Here is an 18,165-nt window from a genome sequence, read left to right on the forward strand (position 1 = left end):
CGGTAAATATTTAAATAAGACAAAAAAATAAATAAATTCACAGGAGGGCACATAATTTTGACTTCAACTGTAATTGACTTTTTCTTCATCTTTTCTGTCCAGGTGACGATGACGAGAGAGGACTGTCCCGGTCAGGAGCCTGTTTACCTGCGGTCAATGGGGAGAGGAGATTCATTTGGGGAAAAAGCTTTGCAAGGGTGAGAATTTCTTTTTTACTACTGCCAAAGACAGACATGCAGGTTGGATTGTTGGATTGTGCTTTTCATAAAAAGAGAAGTTTAGCAGTTTTACATTACATAAACATAAAGTAGACATAGAAAATACCCTAAAATGAAGAAAAAGTGTGCTTTTTGTCCCTTTTGCAGCGATTTAAAGGCATGATATGCAAGTCAGACTGTTTACCACAAAGAAACTGAAATCAAAGCAAGATTTAAACTCACCTGCCACTATATTAGGTACACTTACTAGTACCCGGTTGGACCCCCTTTTACCTTCAGAACTGCCTTATTCCACCATGCTTCAACAAGGTACTGGAAATATTCCTCATAGATTTTTATCCATACTGATATGATACCATCAATGGAGATTTGCCGGCTCCCATTTTATCACATCCTTAAGGTGCTCTATTGGATTTAGTTCTGGGGACTTTGGATGCCATTTGAGTACTGTAAACTCATTGTCATGTTCAAGAAACCAGTCTGAGATGATTTATGCTTTATGAAATGGCGCATTATCCTGCTGGAAGTAACCATCAGAAGATGGGTACACTGTGATCATAAAGGGATAGACATGGTCAGCAACAATACTCCTGTAGGCTGTGGCATTGACACAAGGTTCAGTTGGTGCCAATGAGCCCACTCCATTACACCACCACCACCAGCCTGATCTATTGATAGAAGGCAAGATGGATCTATGCTTTTGTTTGATGCCAAACTCTGACCCTACCTTCAGAATTTTGCAGCAGAAATGGAGACTCATCAGACCAGGCAACATTTTTCCAATCTTCTTCTGTCTAATTTTGGTGAGCCTGTGCAAATTGTAGCCTCAGTTTCCTGCTCTGAGCTGACAGGAGTGGCACCCAGTGTGGTCTTCTGCTGCTGTAGCCCATCTGCATCAAGGTTTTATGTGTTGTGCATTTTGAGATGCTAATCTGCAGACCTCGGTTGTAACGAGTGGTTATTTGAGTTACTGTTGCCTTTCTATCAGCTGGAACCAGTTTGGCCATTTTCTTCTGACCTCTGGCATCAAAAAGGCATTTGTGCCCACAGAACTGCGGTTCACTCGATATTTTCCTTTTTGACCATTCTCTGTGAACCCTAGATACTGTTGTGCGTGAAAATCCCAGTAGATCAGCAGTTTCTGAAATACTCAGACCAGCCTGTCTGACACCAACAACCATGCCATATTCAAAGTCACTTAAATCACCTTTCTTCCCCATTCTGATGCTCAGTTTGAACTGCAGCAGATCGTCTTGACCATGTCTACATGCCTAAATGCATTGATTTTCTGCCATGTGTGAATTTACGTAAAGGAGCAGTTGGACAGGTGTACCTAATAAAGTGACCGATGAGGGTATATCAGACAACATTTCAAGAATGTGATTTTTTTGCACCAAAACTGAAGTATCTCATATCTCATTTATGTCATTAGAACATTAGAACGAGTCATCAGAAAACGTAATAATAATAAGGATCACAGTGCAACCTTTGATACTCATTTTGATACTTTGCTATACATGAACATGTTTGAAAACACAGCACCTTTTGTTTTTAAGAATGCAAATGCTTTAAATTGAGTTTTTATTTTTATAATGTCTGTCATATTTTACAAAAGTTTCATTAGTTAATGTTAGTTCATATATTTACTAATATGAACTAATAATGACCAATACTTGCACAGCATTTATTCATCATAGTTCAATATGAACTAATTACATTATTAAAATCCCAATTCATGCTTGTTAACATTAGCGTACGCACTGAGTTAGCATGAACTAACGAGCAAATATATTAACATTAGCTAGCGTTAACAAAGATGAATAAATATTGTAATAAATGTATAGTTCACCTCACCATTAATACATTACCTTTTTGTAAAGTGCTGCTAAAATATCTGTAGTAGTTCACTCTTAATTCTTTTCCATAAGCATAATTTATAGATCATTTTAAATAAGTACTGTGATGACTACAAATGGATTTGTGAAGTCACCAGTGAGAATAATGGGCATCATTTAATTATTATTTGTTTTTATTGTTTTGATATTTAGATGACATTTATAATTTTAAATATCACGCAAATACATCCCCCCACCCCTGATCATGCAGTCAAATGTGACCTTTGCTTTGTTTATGAGATTTACCTCATTAGTTTTGTAAAGTATGTGGCGCCATCTTGTGGCTGCTGATATAAACTCTCATGGAATTGCAAAAAGTCCTAAAACCGTTCACTGTTAATTTGACAGTCACATTCCCATATTGTTTAAATACACTCTTCACTCACACTCATATGATCTGGTACTGTAAAACCTGCTTTATTCTGGAGTTACTGTATATTAAGCTAAATCTCGTTTTCCAGGAAGCGTTTGTTATTATTAGATTTACATGTTTATATTTATACCTTTTCCTTTATTTTCTATCAGTGCCAATTGTGATTTGTTCTATTCAGTTTTCTTTATTCTGCCATACTTTATATTTACTTATCTGTTCTATTCTATTTATGCAAGCCATGCTCTTCTATATTTTTTCTGTTGTTTTTTATTCCATTGTCTTCAATTCATGTTAATTCCACTCTATAGTATTTTTTTGTATTCTATTCTATTCTATTCATGAAATCATGTTCTGTTCTATTTTTTTCTCTTTCATTGTGTATATTCCATTGTCTTGAATTCATGTTAATACCTCTTTGTAGTATTTTCTATTCTATTTTATTCTATTCTATTCTATTCTATTCTATTCTATTCTTGCAAATCATGCTCTGCTCTGTTATTTCTCTTCCATAGTGTTTTATTCCATTGTCTTGAATTCATGTTAAGCTTGCTCTTGAGTAATTTCTATTCTATTCTATTCTATTCTATTCTATTCTATTCTATTCTATTCTATTCTATTCTATTCTATTCTTATCGAGTCTATTCTATTCATGCAAGCCATGCTATTTTTTCTGTTGTTTTTTATTCCATTGTCTTCAATTCTTGTTAATTTCACTCTGTAGTATTTTTTTCTATTCTATTCTATTCTATTCATGAAATCATGTTCTGTTCTGTTTTTCTTGTTCATTGTATTTTTACTCCATAAGCCCCTTTCACACAGTGATACCGGTAAATATCTGGAAAATTTCCGGAACGACTTTACCGGTATATTCAAAAAAGCGCTGTTCACACAGGCGAGGATTTTTCCGGAAAAGAGCATTTACACATCCATTCCAAAATACCGGTAAATTCTGACATCATTCACCACAAATGAGCTTTAAACGGCTGCGCTTGTGTTTGTAAGCATTTGACTAAATTACAGACTCTGTGGATGATCAATATTGTGAACAACTTTCGCAGGATCACTTTCTCATGTCGAGATGTTCATAATATGTGCGTGTGCAGGCGCTCACAGGCTGTTTCACAGGCACACGCAAAGCTTGAAGGTAAACAAACAACGGCTTATCATAAGCATCTCATCGATGATTATTTACACAGTTGGCATTAAGAAGAACATATAAACGTGATCTGACTAACTTCTAGCAGCTAAATGTGTCTGGAAAAATATTCAAAGGCTTTTATTCTCATAAACCGCGCGGACGTAAATGCGTCTGACTTGTGATTGGCTAAAGCAGACGTCTCACGTCAGCACATTCTAGACGTGCACGCGCTTAATACTGCAATCTTCCATCTGCATTCACACAGCGCAGCATTCCGGCAAATTGCCGGTAATGTTACAACTTCTCTTTCCGGAAAATAGCCAGAACGAATTTACCGGTATTTTCAAAAAGGACCTGTTCACACATACAACCTTTCTGTTTCTGTCTGTATGTGTAAAAGGGGCTATTGTCTTGTATTCATGTTAATCCCTCTCTGTAGTATTTTCTATTCTATTCTATTCATGCAAATTATGCTCTGCTATATTTCTCTTTTTCAGTGCGTTTTAATCCATTGTCCTAAATAAATGTTAATTCCACTCTGTAGTATGTTCTTTTCTATTCTACTCTATTCTAATCATGCAAATCAGGTACTACTCTATTTTTGTTATCCACTGTGTTTCCATTTTTCTTTACATTGTCTTGAATTTATGTTAATCCCACTCTTAAATAATTGCTATTCTATTCTATTCTATTCTATTCTATTCATGCAAATCATGCTCTCCTGTATTTTTGTCATGCATTGTGTTTACATTTTTCTTTCCATTATCTTGAATTCATTTTAACCCCACTCTTAAATATTTTCTATTCTATTCTATTAAATTCTATTCTATTGTGTTTTATTCCATTATCTTAATCGTGGTGTTTTTCTATTTCATTGCGCTTTTTGTTCCATTGTGTTCTATTCATGCTAGTCATGTTGTGTTGTACTCTCCTCTATTGTGGTGTCTGTTTTGAGGGAACTGTTTACCCGTGACTGTAATCCCGCGTTTGGCCGTGTCACTAGGGAACGGTGATCCGGAAAGCGTGTTGATATGCTCCGCTGTGTATCAGATGTCCAGTCTTCTGATGTGAGCTCCAGAAGTGTGATGGAGGTGAAATGTAGGCCAGAACATTGCACACGGTCACTGCGGTTCCTCCGAGATCAATTAATAGCTCACGCTGTGCCCTTGTGTACAGCAGAGAAAAAAAAAAACACACGCTTTACCGAGATCATTAACAGCATCTAGACGTTCATAAAGGAATCTCTTAATCCCGGGATTGACATTCATGCGTGTGTGTATGTGCATTCACAAACATTTGACACCTGGTTGATTCTCAGACCCTTTTGGCAGCAATGAGGTTGGTGTCGGTTTTTCTTCAAGCAGGTGGACGCGTCCCACTTGAGGCTCATTGACCCCTAATTAAAGAATAGTTCATCCGTAAATAAAAATTCTGTCTTTATTGTTCGTGTTATTTATACTCTAGTGTCGTTCCAGACTCATATCACTTTTCATTAAAAAAGAAGTGTAGCAGTAAACATGGGACATAAACAGGGGCCAATGTTGAAAATAAAAAGCACCCTAGTAGTTAAGTAAAAGGTGTTTTTTTATCTTTTTGTGTAGCAATGTAAAGGCACATAATTGTTTTCTTAAATTATCCATAAAAAAACAGAATATTGTTATATACACTCACTGGCCACTTTATTAGGTACACCTTATTAGTACCAGGTGGGACCCCTTTTTGCCTTCAGAGCTGCCTTAATCCTTCATGGCATAGATTCAACTAGGTACTGGGAATATTTCTTCGAGATTTCAGTCCATATTAAAATGATGGCATCACACAGTTGCTGCAAATTTGTTGGTGCACATCCATGATGCGAATCTCCCGTTTCACCACATCCTAAAGGTGCTCTATTGCAGTGGTTCTCAAAGTGGGGGTCGGGACCCCCCGAGGGGTCGCGGGGCAATGAAGGGGGGTCGCCTGGTGATTTCCAAAAATCTATTTATTTTTATTAAACCATAAGAATTAACATATTTTATCCATAACTATACTGAAAATAAAAATAGTCGTTTATAGTTACTATATACTGTATAGTTACTATAGTAGCTTATAGTTACTAGTTCTATTGGATTGCGACCCCTGGGTAATTACATTATATTAAAAGCAGCAATAGCGTCAGATGCATTTTGATTTTATAACATCAGGTTATACTTTCTGGCACATTTAAAGCACTGACACAAATTTAATTGGTGTGTCTGCGTCATTGCATGCAAGGTTTCTGTATTTATAACCACCTCAGAGGATATTGGGGTTCGCGAGTCACTGACATTGTTATTTTGGGGGTCGCGGGCTGAAAAGTTTGAGAACCCCTGCTCTATTGGATTGAGAACTGATGACTGTGGAGGCCATTTGAGGACAGTGAACTCATTGTCATGTTCAAGAAACCAGTATGAGATGATTCAAACTTTATGACATGGCACATTATCCTGCTGAAAGTAGCCAACAGAAGATGAGTACACTGTGGTCATAATGGGCTGTAACATTGAAATGATGCTCAATTGGTACTAATGGGCCCAAAGTGTTCCAAGAAAACATCCCCCACACCATTACACCAACAACAACAACCTGAACCAATGATACAAGGCAGGATGGGTTCATGTTTTTATGTTGTTGATGCCACATTCTGACCTACCATCTGAATGTTGCAGCAGAAATTGAGACTCATGAGACCAGACAATGTTTTTCCAATCTTCTATTGTCTAATTTGGTGAACCGGAGCCTCAGTTTCCTGTTCTTAGCTGAAAGGAGTGGCACCTGGCATGGTCTTCTGCTGCTGTAGCCCATCTGCCTCAAGGTTGGATGTGTTCAGAGATGCTCTTCTGCAGACCTCTGTTGTATTGAGTGGTTATTTGAGTTACTGTTGCCTTTCTATCATCTCAAACCAGTCTGGCCATTCTCCTCTGACCTCTGGCATCAACAAGGCATTTGCGTCCACAGAACTGCAGCTCACTGGATATTTTCTCTTTTTCAAACCGTTCTCTGTAAACCCTAAAGATGGTTGTGCGTGAAAATCCCAGTTGATCAGCAGTTTCTGAAATACTCAGACCAGCCCGTCCGGCACCAACAACCATGACACATTCAAAGTCACTTAAATCACCTTTCTTCCCCATTCTGATGCTCGGTTTGAACTGCAGCAAATTGTCCAGACCATGCCTAAATGCATTGAGTTCCTGACTTGTGATTGGCTGATTAGAAATTAGCATGAACAAACATTTGGACAGGTGTGCCTAATAAAGTGGCCGGTGAGTGTAAATATATAGATATATTTGTTGACTTACATGCTTGCGTTGTCGCAAATGTTTTAAAAATCTAACGAAATTATATGACACATTTGGTTTTAAAGAGGACAGGGAAACACAAAGAAGCTTTAATAGTTTGTGTGTTTATTGTACTACACAGAGCTACAGTATAACCAAATTTAAAAGTGCATTTGATATTATAAAACGTAAGGCCATGGTGCACCCAAAAATGAAAAAGTCATCATTTGGTCAGCCCATTGTTCTAATGCTTCATCCCCTTCTCTCCCAGGAAAAGCACACAAATAGTGAGAAATATAAAATAATTAAAAACGGCAAAAAAAAAAAAACGGCATAAAAAAAAAAAACACCTAAACACACAAATCAGTTCAGTATAGGAACTACACCTTTCTTTAATTTTGAAAAAAAAAAAATCTGACTTAAAGCGTTTCATTCAATCATTCATACATTCATTTATTCATTCATTTTCCTTCAGCTTAGTCCCTGATTTATCAGGCGTCGCTACAGCAGAATGATCCGCCAACTGCTCTGGCATATATTGTACACAGCGGATGCTCTTCCAGCCACAACCCAGTACTGGGAAAACTTAAAGTGTTTCAAGTTTCTTATTTATTTTTTTATCTTGATTAATCAAACTGCTTTATGTGCAAATTTATGTGAAATAATAGTTGACAATAGCTAAATATACGTTGTATGGGTCAAAAAATCATTCGAAAATTACATAAAGATTTCCTTTTTTCATTTATTTATCCTTTATTTTACCAGGAATTTCCCAAGATATGCATCTCTTCTACACTGAAAAAAGTGTTGCATGAAAAACTGTTGCAAACAAATTAATTGTGTTCAATTTCAACAAACAAATTAAGTTTAATAATGTTCAACTTAATTTGTTTGTTTAAACTCAACACAAATAAATTGTTTACAGCCGCTTAAAAAAACAAATTGAGTAAATCCAAGAAATCATCTCTGAATAATTTTTTTCAGTGTACCAGGGGGTTCTGGCCAAAATGGCAGCACAAAAAGTTTTTAGAAACAAAATTAGCCACACTTAAAATGTCACGTATTAAAATTTACACAAAACATTCACATGATTCTTCCAGATAAGACTTTCAAAAATATTCAGAGTTGTGATGTTTCTAGCATAATAATAACACACTGCATTTCATTCACTAATGTACATAGGGCCAAAGGAGGAAAACGCTGTTTTACCAAACTCCATATACAGACTCTTGGAACAGTTCAATGTCATTAATAAGAATTTTGTGTACTTGTGTAATACAATAAAACGTTACGAATATAAGATGACAATTTACCCAATAGTGCCCTAGCAGTGAATAGAAGCATATTCATATTCATCTTCTATGAATATATATTTTTAATTTCCTCCTATTGTTCAAAACTCAGGCGAGGCAGTGGCGCAGTAGGTAGTGCTGTCGCCTCACAGCAAGAAGGTCGCTGGTTCGAACCTCGGCTCAGTTGGCGTTTCTGTGTGGAGTTTGCATGTTCTCCCTGCCTTCGTGTGGGTTTCCTCCGGGTGCTCTCGTTTCCCCCACAGTCCAAAGACATGCGGTACAGGTGAATTGGGTTGGCTAAATTGTCCGTAGTGTATGAGTGTGTGTGTGTGTGTGAATGTGTGTGTGGATGTTTCCCAGAGATCAGTTGGAAAGGCATCCGCTGCCTAAAAACTAGCTGGATAAGTTAGCAGTTCATTCCGCTGTGGCGACCCCGGATTATTAAAGGGACTAAGCCAACAAGAAAATGAATGAATGTTCAAAACTCAAGGTAACAGTTACACTTGTACAATGTACATGTACTTAATGTTAGGTGACAGTTACACATCTATACACTTACTATTTATTACTGTATGAATTATTCATAATTACATGTAACTAACTCTAACCCTAACCCAAATTCTAACCCCAACCATATAGTAAGTACATGTAATTAATGAATATTACTCAGTAGCTAAATAAATAGTGACCCTGTAACTACGTCACTTTAAAATAAAGTGTAACCAAACTCCATTTTTACGTAGTAATGTGCATTAAGAACTTAATTTGTTTTCAGGTGTTCAAATAGTCATATCTCAGCCAGGTATTGTCCTACAACAAACCATACATCAATGCAAATTATGTATTTAAAATAAAAATAACACTTATGATGGGGTTTGTGGTCCAGAATCACACAATAAACCACATTCAAGACTTAAAAAATGATATTTACTTATAATGAAACAAAAGGAGACCATATAGGATTGGACCCGGGGTGTAGCAACTAGGGGGGACGGGGGGATACATCCTCTTCAATTTTAGAGACGGATCATTTAGAAACAGGTGATTAAGAATGTGAACTTTTGAGTTTCTTCCCCCCCCCACACACACACACACTTTTAAAATATCCACTACGCCCTTGATTGGACCAACAATAGGAATAGTACAGTAAGTGACTAAATAAAAATTTTTGGGTGAACAGTCCCTTTAAGGCACAGGTGTCAAACTCAGTTCCAAAAGGGCCGCAGCTCTGCACAGTTTAGTTCCAACCCTAATTAAACACACCTGATCAAACTAATTGAGTCCTTCAGGCTTGTTTGAAACCTACAGGTAAGTGTGTTGGAGCAGGGTCGGAACTAAACTGTGCAGGGCTTCAGCAATCCAGGAATTGAGTTTGACACCCCTGCTTTAAGGGAAAAAGCAAACCAAAACAAATGTCAACAATCTACACATTTATCTGGGTGTTTCCTGTAAGGAGGCAGCTCGTCTGTATTGAGTGAATGCTGACAGATCTGTGTTCAATAATATGGCGGAGCAGCTGTGACCTTTGCAGTAGCGTTATTGTGTATTGGTGTGCTGACAGCTTTAGAGCCGACATGTTGTGAAGAATTCTCACCTCCGCAAGTACAAGTGTGCATCGCTGGAAATGGATCCGGCTGTGTGTGTGGCAGTATTTGCCGGCACATGTGTGTGTTTAGGTGTGTGTTCGGTGTCCAGCGTCCAGCTCTTCTCAGTTTGGGGAAGATCTGCCAGTGATGGGATAGATGTCACAGAGCGCTGGTTGTGGTTTTAGCAGGAGTGTATTGTGCTGTAGTGGGTTATGTGTGCGTGTATCGCGCTGTAAAGTGGTATATGTGTGAGTTTAGCTGACGGTCAGTGAACAGCATCATGAGGTCAGAGTGGGATTCAGACTCGGATGACTGCGATTGGGGCGACAGTGAAGAAGAGGACAATCCGCAAATTCTGAGGCATGACCACTTGAAATTGTAAAATACATTTTATTTGTATTTTTTTTTATATGTTGCCAAATTCAAAAGATAAAGCTGTCAGCAAGTTTTGAGAATGCATGTAAAGTGTGTTAACTTTATTGTTTAAAAATCGCAAACTCCCACTTGAATTTGTAGACTACATTTTGTTATTATTATTTTATAATATGTTGCCGATTGTAAAGATCAAGCTGTCAGCAAGTGTCGAGAATGCATGTGAGCTTTGTAAACATTTAAAAATCCAAATATTTACCTCGTAAAGGTGTCCTATTTGTGATTTTTGTGCATCAGAATTATCCACAAGTTGTATATTTATAAATCATTATCATGTATGATATTTTTATTGATTTATCTGTCTGTGAATATCAGGTTATATTTAAATTGATTTCTTTATTTTTGCTTATTTTAAAATAATACATTTATTGTAGTCACTAAATGTTATTAATATGTCTGTTTATCTATAATTGTGTGATTTTGAATATATTAAAACATTTTGAATAATTGATGAAATTATTCAAATGTAATTCAATTATTATTTTAAAACAGCTTGTAATATTTTAACATTGCTATATGTGTTTGTCAATCCATTTTTTTTTTGTATAAATTGGCAATAATTTATGTTTATAATAATAATATAATTATTTTAATGTTAACATCATTTAAAATAACTAGTTCTTTACATACATTTTTTAATTGATTGTAATATTTTAACATTGTTTTATTTACTTGAAGAGCTGTCTGAGAATGTATAATTAATTGTCTGTTATTTTTATTTATAATTTATAAATAATTTTTTTATATGTTTTTTTATTTTAATATTTTTATATTGTTATGTGAATTCTGTGTACAGGTATTATAATTTTTTAGTTTCTAATATTAATATAATAATACATTTTACTATGTTTTCCCCATATAATTCTGTGATTTTGAATTGATCAAAAGCATTACATTACTTAAATAATTAGTTATATCGTTTGTTTTTATTTTTTTATTTTATTATTTTAGCAATTTAGCACATGTTTGTTTAGCTTTCTGTGAATTTGTTATAAATTATCAGTGATTTCTGTTTATTATATTAATTTAATAATTATTTTTTATGTTTTGTCCCCTATACTATTATGATTTTAATAGATCAAAACATAATATTAAATAATCAGTTATGAACATTCATTTTTTTTAACTGATCTGAATATTTTAATATTGCTATATTTGAAATAATAGTTGACAACTGCCAAATCTACATTGTATGGGTCATTGATAATCAATTAAGTAAAGATCATCTTTCATGAACAGTTTTTAACATTCCCTACTGTAACAGTGTGTTTGCAGGGTCTGAAATAGTCTGAAAATGTCTTAAATCTCAAAAGCTACATTTGAGTTCTTAAAAAGTCTTTAAACTTAGGCCCCAATAACACCAATACAATCACCAACAATCTAATTCAATATACCTTTTTATTTTTAAAACCATTTTAATTTTGAGCTCTATTTACAATATTGGTTTAATTATTTTCCTTACAATAACGTCACCTTGGAATTATAAGGTTCTATCTGCATTCTGAATGATTTTAAAATATTGAGCTTCAAAGTTTTTTCATTCCATAGCAAACAGTACAGTATGTGTGTAACATTTGTTTTTTAAAATATAAAGGTACACGAGCTGTCACTGGGGTGGTACCTTTTCAATAGGTACACTTTTGTACTTAAATGGTCCATATTGATACACCAAAAGTGTATATTATTACCTAAAAAATTTAAGAGGAACACTTTTGTACTTTTTAAGTACGAATATGTACCCTTGAGGTATTAATGTGGACCTTTAAGGTACAAATTTGTAACTTTTGAAAAGGTACCACCCAAGTAACAGCTCGTGTACCTTTATTTCTGAGAGTGCATTTATTTACTGCTGAGGATGCTGACCTGACCTATACATTTTTATTATTAAATTGTAATTATTGTTGTATTGTTAACTGCATTAAATTATAATCATTTTTTGATAGGGCAAGTGAAAATTTGGATATTTGAAAAATTCTTAGCGTTTAGCCCTGAAGAAGTCTAAAATTTCATTCAAAAGGTCTTAAAAAAGTCTTAAATTTAACTTGATGAAATCTGCAAAACCCTGTGTGATATACATCAATATTTAACCTAACACTTTCATTTAAGGTGATGTAGATATATAATTTGTTGAGCTGTCTGTGAATTTATTATAAATTGTCAATAATTTCAGTTTTTAATATTAATGTTATATCCTTTAATTCTGTCAGTTTGAACATATCAGAACACTGTTAAAATCAGTTATTTCATTTAATTTTACTATACCTGTTGATCTTTTTACCTGTGATTATTATCATCAGAACATGAATTAAAGCAGTTTATTGATCGTGCAATCTTGATGAATATGATGTTTATCTGATGATATCTCTGTATCTGTGTATGTGTGTGTGTGTGTGTGTGTGTGTGTGTGTGTGTGTGTGTGTGTGTGTGTGTGTGTGTGTGTGTGTGTGTGTTTGTGTTTTAAACAGGGAGGACATCAGAACGGCAAACGTCATCGCAGCAGAGACCGTCACCTGTCTTGTGATAGACAGAGAGTGAGTTTATATTGCATTTATACTCTACTGCCCTTTCTTTAGATACGCCAAGTGCCATTGACATTCCAGCAGATGTCATTCAGTCCAGGTTTTCCATTTCATTGAACGTCTGAGGATTTTACACTGATCACTCTATTTGTGTGTGTGTGTGAGGGACACACAGAATCTGTGGGTTTGAAGTGCTTATAGAAGTCTATAAATCAAGCTCAACCTAAATAGCTGAAGCATCACGTGTGTCCATAAGCTGGAGAGAGAACAAATGTAGCTCTCGTTTCTGCCTGACAGCTGACTCATTGAGCACCGCTTCTTTTACATACACTTCCTGAATTCACAAAAGAGATTTGAAATATTTATTAACAATCATATGAGGTACAGTAGAAGTCAGATTTATAAGCCGTCATGAATTACAGTAATAGCCCCCATGTATATTTTTTTTCTCCAATTGTTTTTTAGCGTAGAGATTTTTTCAACACATTTCTAAACATAATAGTTTTAATAACTGATTTATTTTATCTTTGACATGATGACAGTACATGATATTTTACTAGATATTTTTTTAGCTACTAGTATTTAGATTAAAGTGACATTTAAAGGCTTAACTAGGTTAATTAGGCAAGTTAAGTTAATACGCAAGTAATTGTATAACAATGGTTTGTTTTGTTTGTCCCCCCCCAACAAAGTTAGTCCAATTTCACTTGCGCCCCCACAGGCACCCCTCCATTGAGCCTTAATGCATGTGCAAACATCATCAACATATTACTTGCTGCATTTAAAGTGCATAGAATTAATAACATTGAAATATAAATATACAGCTTACCTGATTCAGTGTGATGGCTGAGGCTGTTTCTGAGGACAACATGCTAATCTTTGGTCGGATTCCTGACACGACTAACCGGAAATCGTCTTCCACTGTCAATAAGCATGAGCCGTAGCATACCTGCTTTTGATGTACATACATACAGAAAATGCGTTTGCAGAGCCTTGACGGTGTGGTTGAGTCGAACATTGCTTATGTTCACGTGGGCAACAATTTTTTAATACGATTAAGACAATACTCTGATTCAGAGTCACTATGTAAACAGCGATTTTTAATTACCTTAATCCAGCTAAAGTCATAACTGAACTAAACAAAAATGGATTTAAGACGTGGAGTATGCATATATTAGTGGCAATATTGAAACTATATCAAACTATTACTATCATGTAGGACATTTTGCCGTATTTTGTGACAAGATCCACACACGCTGCTGTCATTAAAGGACCGCACACGCACACACACTCATAACGAAATGCGGTAGTTTTTTCTTACCATTATATGTGCGGTATCAATAAAAACAACACTCCTCCACCAGTGCTTCATATTCGCATCAAATACCCCAGTTTGTCACAGGGGCATGAATGGAATGTTCATGAGTGAAAGTTAAACTGCCGTTGAAGTTGAGAAATTGATGTTGAAACACCCAAAATTACACGAGACTCTGCAGGAAACGTGAATAGCCTGGTGATACAACATTCAAAAAGCACTTTTTGTAATTATATTATTGTCTTATTCAGATTAAGACAAATAACTATTACTGATGTCCATGTAAACGTAGTCAGTACTGTCTTCAAAGTAAGTGAAAGATCCTGATGGGCATCCGGCTGATTTGATTCAGAAGAGCACTTTTTCGTCAGACAGCTCACCGCTTTTACTTTCATTCATTCACCATCATTAGTTTTAAAAAGCACCTGGTCCATTTTATTTGTATATATTTTACTGGAATGCAATGCATAAACTCTACAGGTGCCTGGTAATGAGCTGTGGAGCTAAAGTTAATCATATTATTCCCTCTAGTGAACACATAGATATCGTCATCATAATTTACTCGAGTGCACAGCTCAATGTCTCGCACCCCACAGTTTGAAAAGTTTGGTTCTTAAACTTTTTTCACCAAGTACTACCTCAAAATAAAAAAAATGGTTAAAGTACCACCATAATCTCTCTGGTATTGAAATACAGAAGTGTGGTGAGCCTAATTAAGCAGCTACAGCTCTGCACAATTCAAAAACATGGTAGATTAATTCCTATTATTATGAATATTTATTATTGTCAGACACTTTAAACATTATAAATAGTTTCAACATTAACACTGTACTGTGCTCGTAAAAAAATAGCAAAAAAATAAATAAATGCTTCTAAAAGTTAATTAAAAATGGCACTGTTCTTATAAAGTCAAAAGAAAACTGCTGTACCTAAATGTAAAGTACTAACATATAGTAAGCTATTCATCAAAACCTGGAAATGTTCCTTGGATCTCATAAATAAAGTCTATATGTTATCATATTCATTCAAAAACTCTTTTTGATACATTTTGAAACATATATTGCATGTACGTATTACTTATTTATACATCTTAATATTTTATATATAAGAATTGGATTGACATTTTAAATTAGAAATGAGATCTTACTGCTTGTTAGAGAAGGCTTTGCGTGTCAGAAAAGCAAGTAAAACCATACCTGTCAACATTGGCATATAAAAATACGGGATACGCGTCCAACAACAGTTACAAATATAGGGAGGTGATTAGCTTCAAACAATAGAATACCTAACAAACGTGAGAAAATTTAAAATAAAGTAAAAGGTTTAGCCTATTAAGATCGATTTACTGATCACATCGGTGTTTTTGTGCACATCAAAGGGTTAAAAGTGTTTATTTTGTTACTTTAATTTTTAGCGATTCCTCTGCGTACCGCTAGAAGGAGGCCTGCGCACAACTAGTGGTATACGTACCACAGTTTGAGAACCACTGCTCTAGACAATCAATAAAACAAATTGCTTAAGAGGGTTAATTGATCTTATAAGGTTTTAAAAAAAATAAAACTGCTTTTATTTTAGCCGAAATAAAACGAATAAGACTTACTCCAGAAGTAAAATAAATAAAAGAATACCCCCCTCCCCCAATAAAAAGCTCAATTTAATTAAATTCAGTTTATCTTTATTTCTACAGCGCTTTTACAATGTAGATTGTGTCAAAGCAGGTTCACAGGTTGAATGTCAGTTTATTTCTCATTAAGCTATTTTTATTTTTTCTCCAGCTCTTACAAACATCTGATCGGAGGTCTGGAAGATGTTTCCAACAAAGGCTGTGAAGATGCTGAAGCAAAAGCAAAGTAGGTTTCATTGATATTCTCATGCTGGTTTGTTTTTAATTACAAATTTTTATCATTATTTAAATAGTTATTAATACATTTTTAAACAAAACACACACACACACACACACACACACACACACACACACAYATATATATATATATATATATATATATATATATATATATATATATATATATATATATATATATATATATATCTGTTTAACGGAGAGATGATTTTTTCAACACATTTCTAAACATAATAATTTTAATAACTCATTTCTAATAAATGATTTATTTTATCTTTGTCATGATGACAGTAAATAATATTTGACTAGATATTTTTCAAGACACTTCTATACAGCTTAAAGTGACATTTAAAGGCTTAACTAGGTTCATTAGGTTAACTAGGCAGGTTAGGGTAATTAGGCAAGTTATTGGATAACGATGGTTTGTTCTGTTGAATATCGAAAGAAATAGCTTATAAGGGCTACTAATTTTAAGCTTGAAATGTTTTTTGAAAAAATTTAAAACTGCTTTTATTATAGCTGAAATAAAACAAATAAAACTTTCTCCAAAAGAAGAAATGTTATCAGACATACTGTGAAAATGTTCTTGCTCTATTAAACATCATTTGGGAAATATTTGAAAAAGAAAAAAAAATCTGACCTCAACTGTATATATATGTATACAGAACCATACAAGACAATAGATTGGGTCCACAAGAATGAGATGAGAAATACACTCTTTTAAAGAAATACTTAATGATAAAACCTATGAATAAATAGTCTTAGAATTCAAATATTTTGCTAAAATATAAATGGAAAATAGATTTTTATTGTAAAAAAAATCACAAAATGCAAAACAAGTGTTTATTTAAATTAACTTGTAATGAACTTACTTCCCTTTTTTTAATGTATGTAATTCCCATAATCATTCCCATAATTGTATGTATGTAATAGTTTTATATTAGTTTATATTGAATTCTACTCAATGAACAAGCAAACATTGCAAAATATTTGTTAATATTTAAATGAAAAATAGCAAACTCTACTGAGTGGCTTTTCCCCTAAAGAATTTCATTGCAGATCTTGATGGTCAATTCGGATTTTGTGACAGTATCCGATTATTTTATTTATTTATTTATTTATTTTTGATGGCCTGCATACATTTGTCATTCTTTAAAGGTGACTTGTATCCGATGGTCTGCTTTTACACAGCACACGGCAAAAGGGCAATTACCAGGAAAAAAAAGAGCGGGCGCTGACTGACAGCTGATAATAAAAGAGCGCTCATTTCTCCATTCCTGTATTTATTCTGTTCGCATGGTTACTTATTTTATTTTATTTTTGACAAGTTGTTTTGCTATAGTTTATGACAGAAACACTCTCATTTTGCCATATTCTCTTAATCTAGGCTTTTTTTTAAACCAGTAGGCATCTTAATGTAATGTCCATGGCCTGATTTCTGCACATGATGTGTGCAACATTATTATATTATGTTGGTTACGTGGCGAATGTTGTGCTCTCCTTCTTTCACGTGAACATGCTTATGCTACATGACAATATAAAAGCTTTTTTTAGTCCTTGTGTAGACTTGGGTCACTTGAACCATGTGACAGGCAACACAAATGCCATCCTTGCCAGGTGTGTGCAAAGCACTTGATTTGCGGTTCAAATTCAATAATACTTCTAATCTTCAATGCTAATTTCACCTTCCAGCTCCATCATGCTAATATCAACTCACGAGACAACTTTTCACCTCGAGGAGAAATATCGTGGCAATTTAATCTCTTATATACAGTTAAAAACAGACGTTTACATACACGCTAAGAAAAGGAACATAACCATTTTTTTTTTTAAATGTCTGATGTTAAATTATACTAAACGTTTAACTAAACGTTGGGTTCGTTAGAATTACCTAAATGATTTACATTTGTTAAATGCCAGAATAATGAGAGAATTATTTTATTTTTCTTTTATTTAATTTTTATAGTTTATTAATTTCTAGACAGTCAAAAGTTTACATACATTTCCTTGGAATTTTTTAGCTTTGCTTTTAAACTGTATTACTTTGGTCAAATGTTTTGGGTGTCCTTCCACGAGCTTCTCACAATAGTTTGCAGGAATTATGGCTTATTTCTCCTGACAGAATTGGTGTAACTGAGTCAGATTTGTAGGCTGTCTTACTCGCACAAGCTTTTTCAACTCTGCCCTTAAATTTTCTATAGGATTGAGATCAGGGCTTTGTGATGGCCACTCCAAAACAT

General features: G+C 34.4%; 1 protein-coding gene across 3 annotated transcripts in view; it reads left to right on the forward strand.

Moving 5' to 3' along the window:
- prkg1a (protein kinase cGMP-dependent 1a) overlaps positions 1 to 18,165 on the forward strand; it is a 140,784-nt gene that overhangs the window by 104,758 nt on the left and 17,861 nt on the right. For all 3 annotated transcript variants that reach the window (XM_073919444.1, NM_201030.1, XM_005157058.6), the window contains 3 exon segments: positions 103 to 197; positions 12,696 to 12,761; positions 15,840 to 15,914. In XM_073919444.1, coding sequence (XP_073775545.1) covers positions 103 to 197; positions 12,696 to 12,761; positions 15,840 to 15,914 — 236 coding nt within the window.

Source organism: Danio rerio, chromosome 13 (assembly GCF_049306965.1).
Source record: "Danio rerio strain Tuebingen ecotype United States chromosome 13, GRCz12tu, whole genome shotgun sequence".
Taxonomy (NCBI): domain Eukaryota; kingdom Metazoa; phylum Chordata; class Actinopteri; order Cypriniformes; family Danionidae; genus Danio; species Danio rerio.